This window comes from Sinocyclocheilus rhinocerous, unplaced genomic scaffold, assembly GCF_001515625.1.
Source record: "Sinocyclocheilus rhinocerous isolate Xijiao unplaced genomic scaffold, SAMN03320098_v1.1 scaffold395, whole genome shotgun sequence".
NCBI classification, from domain to species: Eukaryota; Metazoa; Chordata; class Actinopteri; order Cypriniformes; family Cyprinidae; genus Sinocyclocheilus; species Sinocyclocheilus rhinocerous.
In genome coordinates this window covers 1,454,842-1,474,544 of record NW_015660890.1, presented here as the reverse complement: position 1 = coordinate 1,474,544, position 19,703 = coordinate 1,454,842, and the positions used below count along the sequence as shown (strand labels likewise).

Genomic DNA, 19,703 nt, shown 5'->3' with positions numbered 1-19,703 from the left:
AAGCAGAGGTTCAAACTCCAGTCTGAACACCACTGGCCACGAGCTTTGGGCTCTGCTCTCACAGAGAATATTTATTTATATAGCATATTTTATTTTAGATGAACTAGAAACAATGTTACAGTTATAAAGTTTTATTTTGAAATGTAAGTTAATAACAATTGGCTGGAGCCAGAGCCAATGGTGAAAGTCTTTGCGCGAGGAGACCCCGCCCCATTTTGGAGGTTCTGCCCACTTTTGGAGTTCACGCCCCATTTTGGAGATCTCCGGTCTGCAGTTATATCTACTTGGCTTTCTCGAGCCTTTAGCTCTGACTGAGTTGATAAAGTTGAGGTAGGCTTGATTAGATCCTCCAGGTGTAGGTAATTACGGACATGCTCATTTAGAACTAATGGGGTCTACATTTTAAAATCAGTTTTATTTTGATAAACATGACACTATATAAAGGCTGTTATCTTTATCACAGATTTTTGAGATAACATATTTGAAGGATGTGTGAGACAACATAATATCAGAATAAAACATGAAACACACGTTATACTGAAATGGTGTGGCTTATGCAGCCGTTCTCGAGAAACTGTGTTGACTGAGTGTGGAGGTGGCTTTCAGGTCGAACAAAATCTCAAACTGACATGCACAGTTCTGTGTCAGACACTGATCGCTGTGCATCGATGTGGGAAGTCAAGCATGACTTGTGTAAGGCTGACTCTTCAGCATCATGCAATGATTGGCTGTGGCAAATTAATATTTAATTAGCTATGTCTTTGCTTATGAAAGACAGTAAATATAGTTATTTGTAGTTAGTGTGGGTCATAGCTCTGTTTGTCATTCTGTTTATTGTTAATTATGTGGTTCTGTATTACATTTTCACTAAGTTTTTGATTTTGTGTTACCCTTGTTGAGAATAGTGTTCTTTTGAACTACATGTGATTTCATGAATTCATTTTTTTTCTTCTTTTACTGATTGATTGAGAAGTGCATGTGCTCTCTCAGTGCTGTCTTGATGTTTGTTAAAAGTGGGGTGGGGTTTTCTTTTCCATGTTGAAAGCCAATTTCATGTAGTGATATACAAATAAGGTAAAGTTTAGTTTAAAGTACTATATGCATGAAATTATGTAAAATAAATGATCGTTTCTTATATATCTTCATTGTTTCTACCAAAAACATCACACCCAATAATTTTTACATTTATAAGTAAAAGTGAAAAATGAAGTAATTCTATACACAAATGTACACATGAAATAATACAACTTAATGTATTAGCCCATTCATGTTCTTTTATCAGTACTTTAAGATAACAATGCCAAGTAGTAAAAAAAAAACAATAAAATAAAAAAAACAATATTTCACCTGAAAGTCTAAACGACCCTCAAAACCACATTGTCACATTGTGATAACAAGACACAATGCAACATTATGAATGCTCTGGCTCAGTGGATAACTGTTTGCTTTTTGGTACATAAAAGTCTTGGTTCAAATCCCACAGTTGCTAAAGTACTTTCCATCATTTAAAACAAAGCTTTCAATAACACCTCTTCCACAACATACTATGATTTTGTAGGCTCAGTAGCTCAGGCGATAAAGCGTTGACTTTTAATACTGGAGACCCAAGTTCAAATCCCGCTTTTGCATACATCAAATTCATGCTATAATTTATGCTGTAGCTTAAGAAAAATAAAAAAATAAATGCACATCCAAAACACGCTACAACGCCACAGACTCAGTGGTGCAATAAATAAAGTATTGAATTTTTAACATGACTTCCTAAGTTTGAATCCTTTTATTCATTATTTGAAATCGTTGCTGTACGTAATGCCATACACCAAAATCCAAAACTTTCACACATTTTATCCTCCATGGCGCAGTGGCTAAACACCTCTATATTGGTGCATAAAAGTCTTGATTCAAATCCCACAATTGCTAAGGTACTTTTCACCATTTATTATGCAAAAAGATAATACCAAGAAATTTAAATACTACTACTATTTTTAAAACTCCTCCATAATGTCAAATTTTGTGGCTCAGTGGATAATTATTTGCTTTTTGCTACAGGAAAGTGTGGGTTCAAATCCCACAACTGCTTAAGAACTTCTCATTTAAAACAAAACTGTCAATAAAAACACATCAAAAAAACAATCTGAAAACCTACAGGCTCAATAGCTCAAGCAGTAAAGTGTTGCATTTTAAACATGAAGACCAGAATTCAAATCCCTCCATTGCTTATGTCACTTTTTTGCTATAATTTATGATGCAGCTTAAAATAAAACAATAGTCCAAACAAGTCCAAACCACACTAAAGCTCCACAGACTGAGTGGCACAGGAGATAAACTGTTGCATTTAAAACAATGACTCCTGAGTTCGAATCCCATTGTTACTTATCTTAGATTGTTGTTACAGACAGTGACATAAAACAAAAACCATCTCACCTGCTCACATCACAACCTCTGTGGTGTAGTGGATAGTCACTTGACTTTCATGCATGATAGTCTGGGTTCAAACCCAACACCTGCAAACATTTTCTTCTTATACAAAACAACTCTTAATAAATCCCCATCAAGATCCAGGTCAACCCCCCAGGCTCAGTAGCTCAGATTATAACGCATTGTGTTTTAATCATGGAGACCTGAGTTCAAACCCCACTATTGCTTATGTTAAATTGTTGATGTTATATCCAACAAAGCGGCCCAAATGTCGGTAGCTGGTGTGAAAGCCACAATGGCGCTAGTGGTTAAATACACGTTGGTTGCGGACAAGGTTACGGTGGAGTCGCGGGTTCAAATCCCACACCAAAGAGAGATACTGAATAACTGAGCAAAGCGGCAAAGTCGGTGAAACAGAAAGCTAGAGGCAGACTGGCTAAGACACCTGGAGCGGTAAAACAGACTGGCTACTCAGCCATGAGAAACACGGACTAACAAAAGTACATGGGGCGGTACAACAGACTAGATAAGCAGTCATGAGAAACATGGACTAACTGGCAGACGTACCTGGGGCAGTAAGATGGTCGGAGAGGCGGGCCTGAGAGAGGAGGTGGGCCTGAGAGAGGAGGCGGGCCTGAGAGAGGTGGAGAGGAAAAAGAGCTGCAACAGAAAAAAAAATTTTGAAATTCCTTTTTTTTTGGCTGCAAAATGGGGAAAAGTAGCTTTTTCATTTACATTTGCAGCAGAGAGGGGAATTGAACCCACATCTCCTGCATTGGGTTGAGGTCTTATGCCATGAGCTCTGACCACTCAGCCACACCGGCTCACACTATGTGAGATGTATTTATTTACTATAAGAAATGAGCACATTTACACATTCAAAAAAAAAAAAGACCTTTGTCTATAGGTACAATTAAACAAAAATGTATTTTAAAAATAAATATTCAGAATTACAATATTAAAATCAGGATTTTTATGTACATTTTGTTCATCAGTACAATTTAAAAAAATAATAAAAATCAGTATGTAAATATTATAGTAAATAATATATAAAAGTATATACATAAAATATTAAATTATTTTTTTGCAAAAACATTTTTTTTACTTGTTATTAAATATTTACACATTTAATAAAAAGTTTGTCTCTAGGACACAAACCTTAACAATAATAAAATTATTACCAACTAGTAAATATTTGGAAGAATCTGGAATGTTAGGAAATTAGGAACACAATTAACAACATTGAAATTCTGCTCCTAGGTACAGTTAAATAAATACTATAAAAAGTTTGAATCTAGGTACAGCTGAATACTCTATTGTAATTCAAACACTAAAAATAATAAGTAAATATTATATAAAATAATATATACATTTTATTCAAAAATAACTAAATATTTATAAATGGAATACTGAAATCAGTTTTTTTTTTGCCAGAAATAATTTACACATAAAAAACGCATGCAATACAATTTTAAAAAGGTACAATTAAATCTTAACAATAAAACTATTAAAAACTGGTAAATATTTAGAATTAGCATATTAAAATGAGGACTGTTGCAAATGTTAAGAAATAAATACATTTAATGACATTTGAATAAAATTTGATTATATGTATAATTAATATTATTAAAATATAAAATTATAATATTACTAAAAAAGTTTGTGTCTAGGTACAATTTAATACACTATTGTACTTAAAACATTAAAATTAATATGTAATATGTTAAAATTAATATGTAATATGTAAATTAATATGTAAATCACTACATATGGAGGAATTTTAACCAGCTTATAACTCGCTAAGAGCTTATAAAATGTGGAAACAAATCAAAACAGTGCCAGGAATTCCTCCATTGCACATGCAAAGGAATATCGGCTGTAGGGAGATGGTGGTTCTGACACCTCTACCGAACTGTAATGGTCAACATACTGCACATGACGAGAAGAACCAGGTATGCTTGAGACATCAAGACCTGTTTTTGGTTCGTTTAGATCAGGGCTGCCCAAACTCGTTCCTGGAGGGCCGGTGTCCTGAAGAGTTTAGCTCCAACCCCAATTAAACACACCTGAACCAGCTAATCAAGCTCTTACTAGGCATACTAGAAACTTAAAGGCAGGTGTGTTGAGGCAAGTTGGAGCTAAACTCTGCAGGACACCGGCCCTCTAGGACCGAGTTTGGGCAGCCCTGGTTTAGATGTCTTTGGTCGATGTTGCGTGAAAATATTAATCTTTATTCTCACATGGACAGACAGTTCAAACTGTGCACACACTCATCCTTATCATGTTTTATATTTATTCTTATTGAATAATTCTAATCATCTTTGTCATTTTCCTCAGAGGGTAAACAGAGAAAGGCTGGAAATTTATCAGGCAAGAAAACATAAGATCACTCACCTGCTCTGCTGCTGATGGTTTATATTCCAGGTGTGTCACAAGAGAGCAGCGTCACAATGAGGAAAGTCTTTAGAAAATAAATAATCAGACACAGAAAAGTTCATTATGGATAAAAAAGGAACAGATTTAAAAACAGTGCTACTGGTAACATCAAATGCTAGACAATGAAGTCCAAGTGCAAAGCAGAAACTAAGTGTCCAGTCATTGTCTGAAAACTGCTTTCAGATTGCATCATATTTTGTTTATACTGCAGAAGTGATCATCTAAAATCAACACACTTTTTAATCTTCAAACAATAAACAATTTTATGTAAAAAGTAATACAACGCAGTTGCATGACTTCAGTTTCACCATCAATAAGCTTCAAACAACTCTTTCGATATTTATTTAAAAGACATTTTCCTTGAAAATTTGAGTTACAATTCTTTTGCAGGAAAATAGTTTGACGACATTTAATGTCCTCAACAACCTCTGTAGTCCCACATAGCCACTTAGCAACCACCTTTTTTAAGATAACTAAAAGCTCAAAAAATCAAAGGGCACTACTTTATTTTGTATAATGTATTGTATGTCATTGAATAAAACATGGAAAGATCTTTAGCTTTTGTTAACCATGCACAGACCTTATTTCAGGTATTTAACAAAAAAACATTTTAAAAAACCATAAACATTAAGCGAACTCCCATAAGTCAACCTAGGAAGTTCCCTGGTGTTTCATCAAAAACTAGCACACTACAAATTATATATATATATATATATGCACACACACACAATTCAATTAACAAGAAGCTAATATTAACTGACCAATATTTCAGACACAATATTGTTTTTGTACATTTTTACCAATGAAAATAGTTCCAAGAAGCACTGCAGATCTGAGTGTTTGGTTTCTGTATGAATCTTTTTTGAATGTGCCACCTCTACAGTTCAGGCATGGATTTTGATGATACTGATTTTACTTTTAATTTATTGATCACATTTAAGAAATTGCCATGATAAAAAGATGACATACATTTGGGTTAGAAAAATCAACAAAAAACATGAACATTTTATATAAAGCTTATATAATCGTAACGCAACAGCTACTGATTTGATTTGGTATTCTAAAAGTAAACATTCATTTATGTGACTGCCTTACATGATTAAAATATGGTCAAATAGCATTTTTTCATCAACAAGGTTTTCTGACTCAAATGAAATCTCAAATGGCTTTCAGCTCATGGCTACTATTTTAAGGCTAAATATACTAGTGAAAGTATGCTTTTAAGAAATGCATGTAAAATGTGGACATTTTCTTCACAAATCAAATATATTTAACTCGGTATATTGCGCTAAACAAATTTTGTCCAATCAAATACTTTCTAGAGAAAGTCCCTCCGCCAAATACCATCTGCAAACGACTAGCATCAGTACTTTTACTCGTTTATAAATCACTCAATGGCCTAAGACCTAAATACATAGCAGGTATGTTCACTGATTATAAACCTAACAGACCACTCAGATCATTAGAATCGAGTCAGTTAGAAATACCAAGGGTTCACACAAAATAAGGGGAGTCCGCTTTTAGTTATTATGCCGCCCGCAGTTGGAATCAGCTTCCAGAAGAGATCAGATGTGCTAAAACATTAGCCCCATTTAAATGCAGACTCAAAACTCATCTGTTTAGCTGTGCATTTACTGAATGAGCACTGTGCACTATATTTTATGTATAATCATTCTCTATTCTTAACTGTTTTAAACTCATTTTAAACCTCTTAAATCAATTTTTAAATCATTTTCAAAGTTTTAAATTCCTTGTTTTATTGTTGTGATTACTTTTTTATTATTTTTTCATTTCTTTTATGTAAAGCACTTTGAATTACCATTGTGTATGAAATGTGCTATATAAATAAACTTGCCTTGTCTTGCTTAGCAGCACAAGCACTCTGTTAGAAATGTCAGAACAGATTTACCTTTCTAGCAGATCTGAAAGGCTGTGAATGTGAAGAAGTGTCTGGAGGAGCAGCAGGTGAGAGATGCGCAGATACACCGCGAGCAAAACAAACACAACAGAGACTGTCATTCTGCCGCAGAGAGGAGAGCGAGTGAACACTACTACATCAATACACACTTACAGAATTACTTTAAAGCAAAACAAAACGACTGAGGACTTCATACGCGGAAAGTTACTTACAGGTGAGTCGCGTTACACTCGATTCCTGCACTTTACCGCAGTTTGTGTCGGTTTTGTTTGCTGACGGGCGGTAATTGAGAGACATTAAGAGTCTGTCACTGAACTGTCATCTGCAGAATCTGTACTTTCATAGTATTAAACGACATGAATGTGATCAAGCGTCATTGTCGTCAATCATCTTATACAGTCTATGGGTGTGAGGCTAAACGTGACGCTCGCTGACGCCGCCTAGTGGAGCGGATGGAGAACTGAAAACTGATGAAGTGGATTAGCTGCAATATTTGTAAAATACACACATATGTTTCAGACTTTTTTTATTAAGTTACAAATACGTTTTATTCAATATTTTGTATCTATGTACAAGAATAGCCCCATAAAGTGTTGTCATTTGTTCGGTCGTCTTTTATAGGCATTTAGGCTATGATATGAATTGTGTTTGTATTTGGTGTACTGGGAACTGGACTGATCGACAGATTAATTGTGTTGATATTTCTGTAAACTGTAAAAGCTGTGCAGTGTCACAAAACCATTCTATATAGCCGAATGCACAGAGAAATTCAACAATTCATTGATGTGATTGATATTGATTGATGACTGGTAACTCGATTACTCTGTTCACAAACAAACAAAATCTGGCTTTAGATTTTTTTATACTTTAGATTGTTTGAATTGTGAAATGTTGTTTTGGACCTAACTTCTTAGAGGATAATTTGCATTAAATACTTAGGTATGCATCTAGGGGACATAGTTAGATACCTTAAATGGACACATTTGTTGAATATGCAGTATGATTGGAATGAGATAGGAGCATCCTGATTTTACATAAATGCTGAGTCAACGTATCTGTCTTGGTCACACTCTGCAGCCAATCTGTATTACTGTTGACCTTTTCTTGCAAGGAAATAAATCTCCAAAAGAGTTTTTGTCTCATGCCTTTATTGAAATAGAAACTTGCCACGAAGTTATTTCTTGTATAATTTAAGTAATTAATTGACTGTATCATAATATTTTTGTGGTTCTGTCCTAAAATGATTTGCATCCTCCTGTGGTTATTTTAGTGAATTACACCGCTGCATATCGAGTCTAATGAAGTTAAACTGGTTGCGCCCTAACTGACTTGATGGATTGTAAAGGTGTTCTACTGGATCACACCAGCTTTGTTGTACGTTCTAATATAAACTGTACTCATAGAGAGTATCAAAAAATTTGTAAAGCTATTGCTTGATCCACCTCCTGTGGTGATTTTTGTGAATTACACCGCTGCATATCGAGTCTAATGAAGTTAAATTGGTTGCGCCCTCCTGTGGTGATTTTTGTGAATTATGCATATTTCAAATGCATTTTTGATTATTGTAATTATCATTACTTACAGAAGTCATGCCACAGCGCACATTTTCAGCTAATCAGCAATGAAATTGTCACCTGACAGAGTGGCATGTGACGCTGCAAAATTTAGTAGACAAACAGAACATTTACTCACATTTGCTGCTTGACAGGTGTTCCTTTTCATCCCCCAAATTAAGGACACAAAACGCCCACAACTGACATTTCTTCATCTTCTTCGTCTGGACGCTACATCTGTAGTAATAAATCTGATTGGTGCAGAGTCTTGCAAGAATGTCTGTTTCAGACCAATCAAGCCCAGTGATGGTGGCAAAATCTTACAATTTAGATTTATTGATTTAGTTTGCATTTTCATGTTATTTGGCATAAGATTTAGTTTACAGACAGGTAGAAGGCAATCATATGAGCACAAAGATTCAAAGATTATTATTTATACAGCATTACTGAACAATAACACTCCTTGCACAGTTTTAATAACATTTATTCAAATCATATTTTTTTCTGTAAACATTCTTGAGGACATGTATTAACTATTATTTACACTAATATGTTTGGTTCTGCAGTATGGAGTAATTATGTCTTTACCCTACAGAATAAAGGATGTGTTTGAGCACCCAGTCAACAGAAGCAGAGCTCTGGGACGTGTGGACAGACATTCGCTGTAATGATGGACATCTGCTCATGGACAGGTAATGCTTATAATGTGTGTTGTTTACTAGTTCATGTGTAGGTTACCATCATTTTCTTTTTGAGGGGCCACTCCTTTAAAAAGCAAATGATGGTAACCTAAGGAGGTGGGTAAGGGACTGGGAATGGAAAGATTTATACAGCTAACTTTTTTTCAGGTTGAAAAGCATAACCACTGCTGGACATCGCTCTGGGACTCAGGGGGGGAACCGAACCATCCCCACCCCTTCTTTCACACACCAGTCACTCATTTCATGGAGATCCAGCTGGGATTGAACCAGCAACCTCTGAACCATTAGGCAGTGCTCTTACCTGTGAGCCACAGATCTCTTGTTGGGATATGTGAAGGAACTTATATTTCACTGTTAACCTGTAATTTTACAATAAACTAGTTAAAGATTTAAATTGTGTCAGTGTCATTTGATATGCAAAGGTGGGACTTGAACCCATGCTTTAGTTGTAGCCTTGAATACAACACCCATTGTGTAGCCACTAGTGCCGCTGTGGCTTTAATGCTGAGTGCTGGCATTCGGGGCGCTTTGTTGGATATAATGCCAACAATTTAACATAAGCAATAATGGGACTTGAACTCTGATCTCCAGGATTAAACCACAACGCTTTATCAACTGAGCCACTAAGTCTGGTGAGCTAAGCTATGTTTCGGATGGTGTTTTGTTGAGAGCTTTGTTTTAAATGAAGAGAAATATTTGCAAGTGAGACCACAGCTTTATACCAGTGAGATTTGGCTGGGTTCAAACCAGCAACCTCTGAGTCATGAGGCAGCACTCTTACCTGTGAGCCACAGATCTTAGGTTAAAACTTGTGAAGGAACTTATATTTCACTCTTAACCTACAGCATATGTGACCTGTACAATAAACTAGTTCAAACTTTCTGTTGTGATCGTCGTGCAACACACTGAAGTGGGATTTGAACCCAAGCTTCAATCACAGCATTGAACACAGAGCCTAGAATTTAGCCATTGACCTCACACTGAGTGTTGGTGTTTAAGGTACTTAGGGCATTTGAGGATATAATTCCAACAATTTAACATAAGCAATAATGGGATTTGAACTCAGATCTCCATGATTAAACCACAACGCTTTATCAACTGAGCCACTGAGTCTAGCGAGTTGAATTGTGTTTTGAAAGGTATTTTGCTGAGATCTTTGTTTTAAATTAAAAGAAACATTTTCAAATGTCGGGCTCATACAACATGTTTATATCAGTGAGATCTGGCTGGGATTGAACCCGCAACCTCTGAGCCCATCGTTTACCTGTGAGCCACAGATCTCATGACTGACCTTGTGCAGGAACTTAAATTTTACCATCAACCTTTATGTGACCTGTGATTTTATAATAAATCTTGCGAGTATGATTATCAGCAGCAGGATTTGAACCCACATCTTCATCACAATGTTGTGTTTGAAAACATGCATTTGTCCACTAGCCCATCACAGCTTTCACATACAGCCTTGGGGTTTCAGTGAATCTTTGGAATATAATGAGAATGATTTAACATAAGCAATAGTGGGATTTGAACTCAATACTCCATAATTAAAACGCAACACTATCACTTGAGCCACTGGGACTGTGGAGTAAATGAATGTTTTTAATGGGTTTTTATTGAGAACTTGGTTGTAAGTGATAAATAATAATTATTATTATTTAATGTGGGATTTGAACCAAGACTTACATTTAGGAAATAGAAACCATTATCCACTGAGCCAGTGATGCAACTGATATTTTGTGTTGTTTTGTGTTGTTTTACAACAGTGTTTCCCAACCTTTTTTTAGTTGCAGCACCCTTTGGAAATTTTAACAAACTTGTGGCACCCTACAAAATTAATTTTGTCACAATATTTGAATTTCTAACTTCGATATGATAATTTGAAAAGTAGCACGAGGTAGCTTGATTTCAAACTTTGAATTGAATAAAACAATGACAAGTAAGCAGTCAGTAATAAAATAAGAACAAATAAAGAAGTTAATAATGATAGCACAAATAAAAAATAACGACAGGCCTTCGAATTAAATAAATTGCTTTTTAGTTTTTCAGGTAGGTCTAACAGTAGGGTTAAGATATTTAACTTTTTTTTACCAATTATCCAAATAATGTTTAGTCCTAGAAAGCTATTATTATCAGAACACGTGAGCATAACATAGCGGTTAGCAGATCAGTGAATGAGAGGGCAGCGTTACCAGAGTTGCTCATATACCACACCATGTTACAACACAGTAGGGCTATTGCAGACAGAAACAATACTGTACTACATCAATGTTTCCTGTTGGCTCAATTTTTGAGTGGACTTTGCTGTTCCGATGAGCATGAACGGTATACGAGTGGAGCGACTGAGCGGAGCGCACACGCATAGGGCGGGATAATACGCTAAATTGAGAATTTGTTTGGAGCCAGAGTCTGCGCAGTAGAGATTCGTTTGGAGTCAGAGTCTGCGCAGTAGAGATTCGTTTGGAGCCAGAGTCTGCGCAGTAGTGTCGTGAGGTGGAGCAGCGGTATCAAGCTCCCGCCCAAACTCCCACAGACCCAATCAACCATAACGACACTCCCCGTTTTTATAGCATCAGATTACTAGCTAAAATCAAACTTATCACAAAAACGAACAATTTAACATATATCAACGTGATAACAACTACCTTAAATGACCAAAACCATCTTTCGGAAAATTGTATTGGAAGTGTAATTTATTTTTTTATTTTGACTCAAGTTCCATTCGTTTACATGGAGAGGGCGGGGTTTATGACCTGTACTGCAGCCAGCCACCAGGGGGCGATCAAAGAGCCTGCAGCTTCACTTTTCAAGACGTGTGAGGCACACCCGACTTAAACAGGTTGCACCCTCCTGTGGTGATTTTTGTGAATTACATCACTGCAAATCAAGTCTAATGAACTTAAATGGGCTGCGCCCTCCTGTGGTGATTTATGTGAATTACACTTCTGCAAATCCAGTGTAATGAACTTAGCCGTGATGCACACACCATGATACATTTTGTGCTGGATAAAAGAGCAGAAATCTCTTGTACAGATGAGTTTATTACAGATCATTACTGTGGACATGTCGGGATATAGCGGATCCTTCATAGTTAATATATGCTCATTTTTTTAACACTGAACTACATGATAATGCTTGTTTTTTGTTCTAAGCCCTGAGACTGAGACATTGATGAGTTTATTACAGATCATTACTGTGGACATGTCGGGATATAGCGGATCCTTCATAGTTAATATATGCTCATTTTTTTTAACACTGAACTACATGATACTGATAATGCTTGTTTTTTGTTCTAAGCCCTGAGACTGAGACATTAAAAAAAAAAAGCAAGCTTTGGCCAATGAAGAGAAAAACGTTCTGCACAATAACCCCTCTGTTCGAGGTGTGATATGCATTTTTGTATCTGAGTACTAGGTTGAAGCATAGAAACACTGCTCGTGTATAAGAAGATCAGAAAGCAGCATTTTAGCCATCGATTTTCAGATCTTTGACCACCAGCATGGCTGTGACGGGGTGCAGCGCTCCACGGTGCTCCTTAAAAGTCTTCACTGCCTCGTCGCTGTACTTGGAGAAGTTGTAAACTTCCCTAAAGGAGAAAGAGAAGGAGAAGGAGGTCAGCAAGTGCACTTTGAAATGGTCTTGATGAGCTCTGGACACTTGAAAACAAGTGTGCACGGTTGCTCGCAGTAGCACGGAAATGACAAAACTCTCTGCAACATCCTGTTCATTTTGGTCCATTTTTAACAAGCGACCCATTTTTTTGTTGTTTTGGTCAAACTATGGACTTCTCAAAACAATTGAATGAATTTACTTGAAGAGTGGGCGAGTGAATTTCATTCTGCCCTGTTCAGTAGCCATCTTCAGCGCCAGGGGAACGGCTTCCTCCCAATGCGCCTTCACACAGATGCGCAACCACCTGCATAAACAACCAATTTGACATCATCAAATACTGAAATATGAAATAATTAAAAAAAATAAATAAATAAAAACAGGGTGCTTACCTGAAGCGGACCTCTGCGTTTTTAACACTGTTCAGCTGGTAGACCTCCTGCATCTTCTTCACATGGGACAGAGGAAGGGGCTCCTGGCAATACACGGAGGAAACAGACACATTTCAAGACTACTTCTGCAGTTCCTCTGTCTTTTAATCTGCAGCACTAAATGTGTTTTTATTACAGCATCACTTACATAGCTCTGCAACAACATACTGAGGCATTAAAGACTAAATTAGATTTCTACATTAAATAAAAATAAATAAAATTACATTAAATTAAAAATTAAATAGGTATTTACATAATTAAAAAAACAATGTTAAATATTTAAATAAAATTAATGAAATATATATTTTTTTAAATCACATTTATACAAAAATGTGAACAGTTCATGCTTAACTGCTATGCACCCTGTAAATTAGATTTTTTATTAAAAAATAAATTTTCTTTCTTTTTCTTCACATCAAAAAAATTTAACAGTTCTTGCTTGTGTCTCAGCAAGTTCTAAGGTCATTGCTAGGATGTTCTTGACAAAAACAAGATATTGTGGTCTCTAGATATGACTTGGGTCCCTCTTTCAATTTAAGGATTTCAACTTATTTATTACCTCTTGGAGCAACAAAGCCATGAACTCAATGAGCTGAGGAGAGTTGAGTTTCTTCACGTCTGCCTCAGTGAAACTTGCAAGGTATTCTTCTTTTGCCTTAACAGAGAAAGAGGAGGCTTAGCCTTAAACTCAATGTTATTTAGAGAAGCTTCAAAACTGTGAAAGGCTTTGGTGTGGTTTAATAGGAGAAAGGCTCACTTTCACCCATCTCTGGCACAGAGCAGTGCAGGCATCTGCCATAGTGGTATCATACCTGTGCACAAAGAGGACAAGTTCAAATCAAATCTCACACACACACTCCAAACGTGTGCTCCAGTGCTCACTGTGGTTTGACGGGGGGCATTCCTGGAGTGTGCATCCATCCATTCCAGTCCACTTTATTCAAGATGTCCACCTGACAAACGGAGACATTTAAACAGGAAATATAATTTTCTTTAGAATTCTCACAGGATATTTGGTTGATCCCACCATGAATGGTTCCAAATTACTATTATTATTTTTTTTTTTTACAAAAGCCTGAAACGAATATACAACAATGTGTATTCCTATATTACTGGGCTTTATTTGGCATCTTGCATACAAGAATTATGCATTTATATGTTCAAGTACAGAGTGAATTAGTTCTCACCTTGTCTTTGAAGTAAGTGAACAGATAGTTCTTCCATTCCTCTGTGGTTACACTGCCATAGGCAAACAGCTGAATGTAAGACTTCACGAAACCCATGAAGACCTCTATAATTAAAGGCAGAGAAAGACTATTTTCCTTTTATAGGTTTAGATATTGATATATCTTTAAAATGTTTATTTATTTATTTATTGTTTTATTTATACATTATTTTAAAGATATATATGTTGTATATATAATTATTTGACATATATATTCATATAATAAATATTATAACAATTATAATTAAAGTCCCCCTGTAGTCAAATATTTTATCGCTTGTGCTAAACAGATGAAAGAAACTGGTTTCGAAGTTTGGAAACTCATGAGGGTGAGTAAAAAAAAAAAAGACAGAATTTTCATTTTTCACTTTAACTCTTGACCTACTTTAAGCAGTATTGGCACTTTAAACGTGGAGAGGAGAAATCATTTGGTGTGTGTACCTGGACCTCCCATCAGTTCCTCCAGATGATAAAGCAGAGCGAATCCTTTCTCGTAGGGCACTAAGGAGAAGGCTTCATCCGTGTCCACCTCATGCAGATTCGGGACCAGGTTTGTAAGCACATTATTCGCTCCAAACTGTTTGACCTACAAAACGATACAGCAGTGACTTGCTTTGCCAGTAAATAGCATCAGGAAATCTAAACAGAAAATCACCAAACAGACAGAAAGTAATTGACACAGCAGCACAGTGCATAATTTGCATGATTTACCAGGATTTGAGAATAATCTGATGTAATTTCCTGTGAGGATCAGATAACAGTTAAGTGTGAAATGTATGTGTGACTTACAGACTCTTGAAGTTCTTTCCACCCTCCGATGCCTTTAAACTGCCTGAGCTGTTCACTCTCCATACACCTGGCAATCATTCTCTCAATGTACACCGTATGACCCTCATTCAACCTGCAGAGAAAGACTTCACTTGTTACAGGGGTCATATCATAGAAAACAGGATCTAACCATTTTAAAATAAAAAATTCAATGTACTACACAACATTGATCGATCATTACAACCAAAAAAACGCCTCTTTTGCATATTCTGATCGGAGATTCAGTGTGTCGGACTGACCAGAAATGCTCCCAGGTCCTATTAGTCACCAGGTTTCCCGTCCAGCTGTGGGAGATCTCATGAGCAATGACCTGCGGCAAAACCAAAAGCACAGAGCGCATTCACATTAGCAGAAGAAATGTGATTTAGAACAAATTCACAGTCATTAACCTAAAAATGTTTTGATGCACAGATGACTTACACCAGCGAGGGATCTGTCTCCAGCCTGAAAAACACAACGAAAGAGTAAGACCATCAACAAACACAAGTTTTATTACTTTCATTTAGTTTTAAATATTTTATTTATCTTATCCTTTTTACACTGATGTGGTTCTGGTATATTTTTCTGTTAATTAATTAAATAATTAATTATAAAAACAGATGTATATTCCATAAATATGAAGAAAATTCAGGTTTATTACTTTTTGACAAATGAATCTGACATCTCCAGTTGAACAAGAGCAATATGTAGTGATTAAATATTTTATAGAAGAGAAACTTTACACAGAAATATACAATTACTATAGAAATATGCATTGCTTAGCATTAAAATATATAATACATAATATATAATATATTATAGTATCTTAGTATCTTGCTTTGGCTGCATTTTTACAAAAAATACAGTAAAAACAATAATATTGTGAAATATTACAATTTAAAACAACTGTTTTATATTATACTGTTTTATATTATATTGTAATGTATTTTAAATTGTAATTTATTCCTGTGACGCAAAGCTGAATTTTTTATTAGCCATTACTATCTTCAGTGTCACATGATCCTTCAAGAATTTTTTTTTTTTAATTTGCTGCTCAACAAACATTTATTATTATTATCAATGCTGAAAACAGTAGTGCTGTTTAATACATTTGTGGAAACCATGATACATTTGTTTCAGGACAATAAATAGAAAGCTCAGATGAACATCATTTATTTTATTATAAAAGCCTTACTGTCACTTTTGATCAATTTAATGCATCCTTGCTGAATAAAAGCATTAATTTCTTTTATTAAAAATCATCTTGACCCCAAACATTTAAAAATAGTGTATATAATATTGAAACATTTATTTATATGTTTTATACTATAAGTTCACAGGACCTGTTCAGAACCTTCATAGACCGCGATTGAAAACTTGTTACTTTCAGTCTCTAAATGTGGCTTTGCATGTCTGTGTGAACGCATCTACTAGTTGCAGAAGTCTGCATATATCTATGAAGAGGAATTATACGGACCAGTACAGTGGGAGTGACAAATGTGAGGCAGGGGTTCTCCATGCCCCCGTAAGGAAAAGACGGAGGCAGCACCAGGACATCATATTGGCCCCACACATACGGCCCTGCCAGACTCTCAGCCGTCTTCAACATGGTCTCAGTCTGATGAACAGGAAGAAGAAAACGGTGTTATCTGTTAGCCATATCAGATTGCAAATGCAAGCAATGCGTGGTTAGTGGTGTAAGATATGTTTATCACAATCTGTCCACATGTCTAACATTCAAAAGTGCTGAAAACACAGTCTAGTGCAACAGAAAAGAATCCTCTCACCTCTGAAAACTCAAACGCTGCCTCATCCACACACTCCTTCTCAGACCAAACTCTGGATCGGGGGCCGATTTCCCTGTAAACCACAAACAAAGATCATTTACACCTCATCTGGGAGGCGTGCACATAGATCTTAAATGTTTGGAATTATTAAGATTTCTCTCTTATGCTCACCTAGGCTGCATTCATTTAATTAAAAGTGCAGTGAAAATAATAACATTGTGGAATATTTTTACGATTTAAAATAACTTTTTCTATTTTCATATATTTTAAAATGTAATTTATTCCTGTGATCTCAAAGCTAAATTTTCAGCATCATTACTCCAGTTTTCAGTGTCACATGATCCATCAGAAATAAATCTAATGTATCATTTTGATGCTCAATAAACATTTCTTATTATTATCAATGTTGAAAACAGTTGTGCTGCTTAATATTTTTGTTATCTTTGTTTTTTGTTTTTTTTAAGAATTTAATACTTTAAGCAAGGATGCATTCAATTGATCAAAAGGGACATTCTATCTTTTAAACATTCTATCCAAAGTTTCCACAAAAAATCGGTTTTAAACTGATGAACTAGATGCATCAACTGTTTTCAACACTGATTACAACTGTTCATGCTGGTGGCATGACCTGCCCAACTCCAGCCGAGCAGATCTTCAAGAAACGGCTAAAGACACATCTCTTCCATCTACACTTGACCCTCTAACACAAGAAATATCTATTGTATTTCGATTCGATCTACTTGTTATCTTTTTATTTATTAAAAAAAAAAAACGTTGCTATATGTACCGCTATATACGACTAACCAGGACTTGTCACAGCACTTATATATTGTTGCTCTTTTGTGTATTTGCTTCTATTGTCCTCATTTGTAAGTCACTTTGGATAAAAGCATCTGCCAAATGATCAAATGTAAATGTCTCAAAAAAAGAATCTTCTTTCAAAAACATAGAAAAATCTTAATTATTCCAAACTTTTGATCACCAGTGTACATGACCATTTTCCCACTGTTTTATGGCCCTTTTGAATTAAAACTAGCTATGTTTGCTACTATACCTTTCTATATATAAATGACTTCTTATGATTGGCCAACCAATGTGAATGTGAAATACATCAGACACAAGTAACAACAGCCACAACTGAATGCTGAGTGCTGAATATGTAAATATGGTTGGTCATATGAAAATATGAGCGTGGTTCTGAAATCAAAACTATGACAAAACAGAAGGAAGACAAGAGAAAGAACAGCAGAAGAAGGATCACCTGCTTTCCAAAGCACCAACAACAATAGCAATGAGGTAAGAGGGCATTGAGACCTGCAAGAAAGAAAAAGATATGAAGACAGCATTTGGAAAAAACAACTCTTCATAAAAAAAAGAAAAAAGAAAAAAAAAGAGGATGTGACGCTGACCGGCTGCCTGAAGCGATAGATGACTCGGCTGCTGTCGCTCGGATCTGGTTCCTGACCATCACGCAACGCACTCATCAATGCCACCAGCTCTCTGGGGACAGACACCTGAGACACAGAAAAATGTTCCCAGTGTTACCGGCAGAACAGCTGTGGATTTTAATTAGTTTCCTTTCAGTTTAGATTGTTTATCTTGGCATGCACTTCAGTGCTGCTTCGTTGAGTATATAATTAGTACTTTGAGCTATTCATGCATGTTACCTGGGCATAGTAAGTGTGCTTCACTGATGGAGTGTCCTGACAAGGCACCATGGTCCTACAGTGAGTGGCCTGTTGTAGGTAGAGACAGTCAGAGTAGATGAAAAAAGTAAGAGAAAAATGGGAAAAAAAACAAACAAACATACAATAGTTTTAAATACAATGTAGTATGCTCATTAATTGAAAACCACTACTATAAAAACCCTGACTGGAAAGTTTTCAGCCACAAGCTGGTGCGATGTTCTTTCTAACAAGTAGAAGGTTAGAAACATTTGTTTGACCACATTGCAAATGCATAAAAGATGCCATATTGAAGTCATCTTATAATGTAAGTCAAGGTTTATTATACCAAAACTCAAGTAATGTAGTTTTCCTGGCCTTTAGAATTAAAAAAAAGCTGTTTTTGCTACTGTACCTTTAAGACTTTTATATGTAAATGACCACTTATGATTGGCCAGCCTCCTTGGACTAGACCAAAATGCACATTTGATTTAAAATGTATATGGAATAGCACCCAAGAAAAGTGGAAAACCCCATGTTGTTTGCTCATAAATTGAAAACTGCTATTCTCAAAACCTATAGGAAAGGCTGGAAAGTTTTAGGACTAAAAACTTACTACAGCACTCAAGCTCTAGATGGACTCTTCGTGATAAACTAGTAAAGCATAAGGACTGTGAAACACTGTGGTTAGTATTGCAAGATTGCACAAATATTAATATTTCAAGGAAATTGCACATGAACCACAAGTCTTCACACACACGTGCTGTGTGGTTGTGGAGAGATGAGAAATGGCGACGAGTAGGGCTGGGTGATAAACCGGTACACACGATAAACTGAATTTGAGATTTTGGATGATTGTGATGTCGTAGTGCTACGCCAACACAAAAGTTTAGAATTTGCATTCACTTTTAAGCCTTGTGGTTTAAAATCAAGTGATTTGAAAACCTAAAACTACTTTCTGATGTCTTGTTGCACTTGAACAATCAAATGCATACATTTTTGTATCAAAATGCCATCTTGGCAAGCGTTAACATAAACGCAGCTGGTTATGGCCCAATCCCAAATCTACCCCTTAGCCCTTCCCCTTTCCCCTACCCCTCCGTTTCGCACATTCACGTGAAGGGGTAGGGGTGTCTCGATTCTCTTTTGGTTGGAGG

The 19,703-nt window shown here is 35.9% G+C and overlaps 1 protein-coding gene and 2 long non-coding RNA genes across 4 annotated transcripts in view; 1 reads left to right on the top strand and 2 right to left on the bottom strand.

The window, feature by feature from the left end:
* LOC107725985 (uncharacterized) overlaps positions 1 to 4,869 on the bottom strand; it is a 14,020-nt gene extending 9,151 nt beyond the window's left edge. The window contains exon 1 of the long non-coding RNA XR_001638195.1: positions 4,813 to 4,869. This is a non-coding gene — a long non-coding RNA (uncharacterized LOC107725985). The remainder of the gene's footprint in view (positions 1 to 4,812) is intronic.
* Positions 4,870 to 6,726: 1,857 nt separating this feature from the next.
* Positions 6,727 to 9,252, top strand: LOC107725986 (uncharacterized). Of its 2 annotated transcripts, none has more exons than XR_001638196.1 (3): positions 6,727 to 6,819; positions 8,921 to 9,017; positions 9,174 to 9,252. It is a non-coding gene; the product is annotated as an uncharacterized LOC107725986 (long non-coding RNA). The 2 variants fall into 2 exon arrangements; XR_001638197.1 differs by lacking the exon at positions 6,727 to 6,819 and adding an exon at positions 8,638 to 8,715.
* Positions 9,253 to 12,275: 3,023 nt separating this feature from the next.
* Positions 12,276 to 19,703, bottom strand: part of LOC107725980 (leukotriene A-4 hydrolase) — an 11,083-nt gene continuing 3,655 nt past the window's right edge. Inside the window, exons 4-19 of the mRNA XM_016535416.1 lie at positions 18,550 to 18,618; positions 18,292 to 18,396; positions 18,144 to 18,196; positions 16,883 to 16,955; positions 16,573 to 16,713; positions 15,537 to 15,560; positions 15,356 to 15,426; positions 15,078 to 15,189; positions 14,730 to 14,874; positions 14,251 to 14,354; positions 13,946 to 14,016; positions 13,821 to 13,875; positions 13,623 to 13,718; positions 13,025 to 13,107; positions 12,835 to 12,939; positions 12,276 to 12,609 (exon numbers count right to left, since the gene is read on the bottom strand). Coding sequence (XP_016390902.1) covers positions 12,489 to 12,609; positions 12,835 to 12,939; positions 13,025 to 13,107; positions 13,623 to 13,718; positions 13,821 to 13,875; positions 13,946 to 14,016; positions 14,251 to 14,354; positions 14,730 to 14,874; positions 15,078 to 15,189; positions 15,356 to 15,426; positions 15,537 to 15,560; positions 16,573 to 16,713; positions 16,883 to 16,955; positions 18,144 to 18,196; positions 18,292 to 18,396; positions 18,550 to 18,618 — 1,428 coding nt within the window. The 3' untranslated portion in view covers positions 12,276 to 12,488. The remainder of the gene's footprint in view (positions 12,610 to 12,834; positions 12,940 to 13,024; positions 13,108 to 13,622; positions 13,719 to 13,820; positions 13,876 to 13,945; positions 14,017 to 14,250; positions 14,355 to 14,729; positions 14,875 to 15,077; positions 15,190 to 15,355; positions 15,427 to 15,536; positions 15,561 to 16,572; positions 16,714 to 16,882; positions 16,956 to 18,143; positions 18,197 to 18,291; positions 18,397 to 18,549; positions 18,619 to 19,703) is intronic.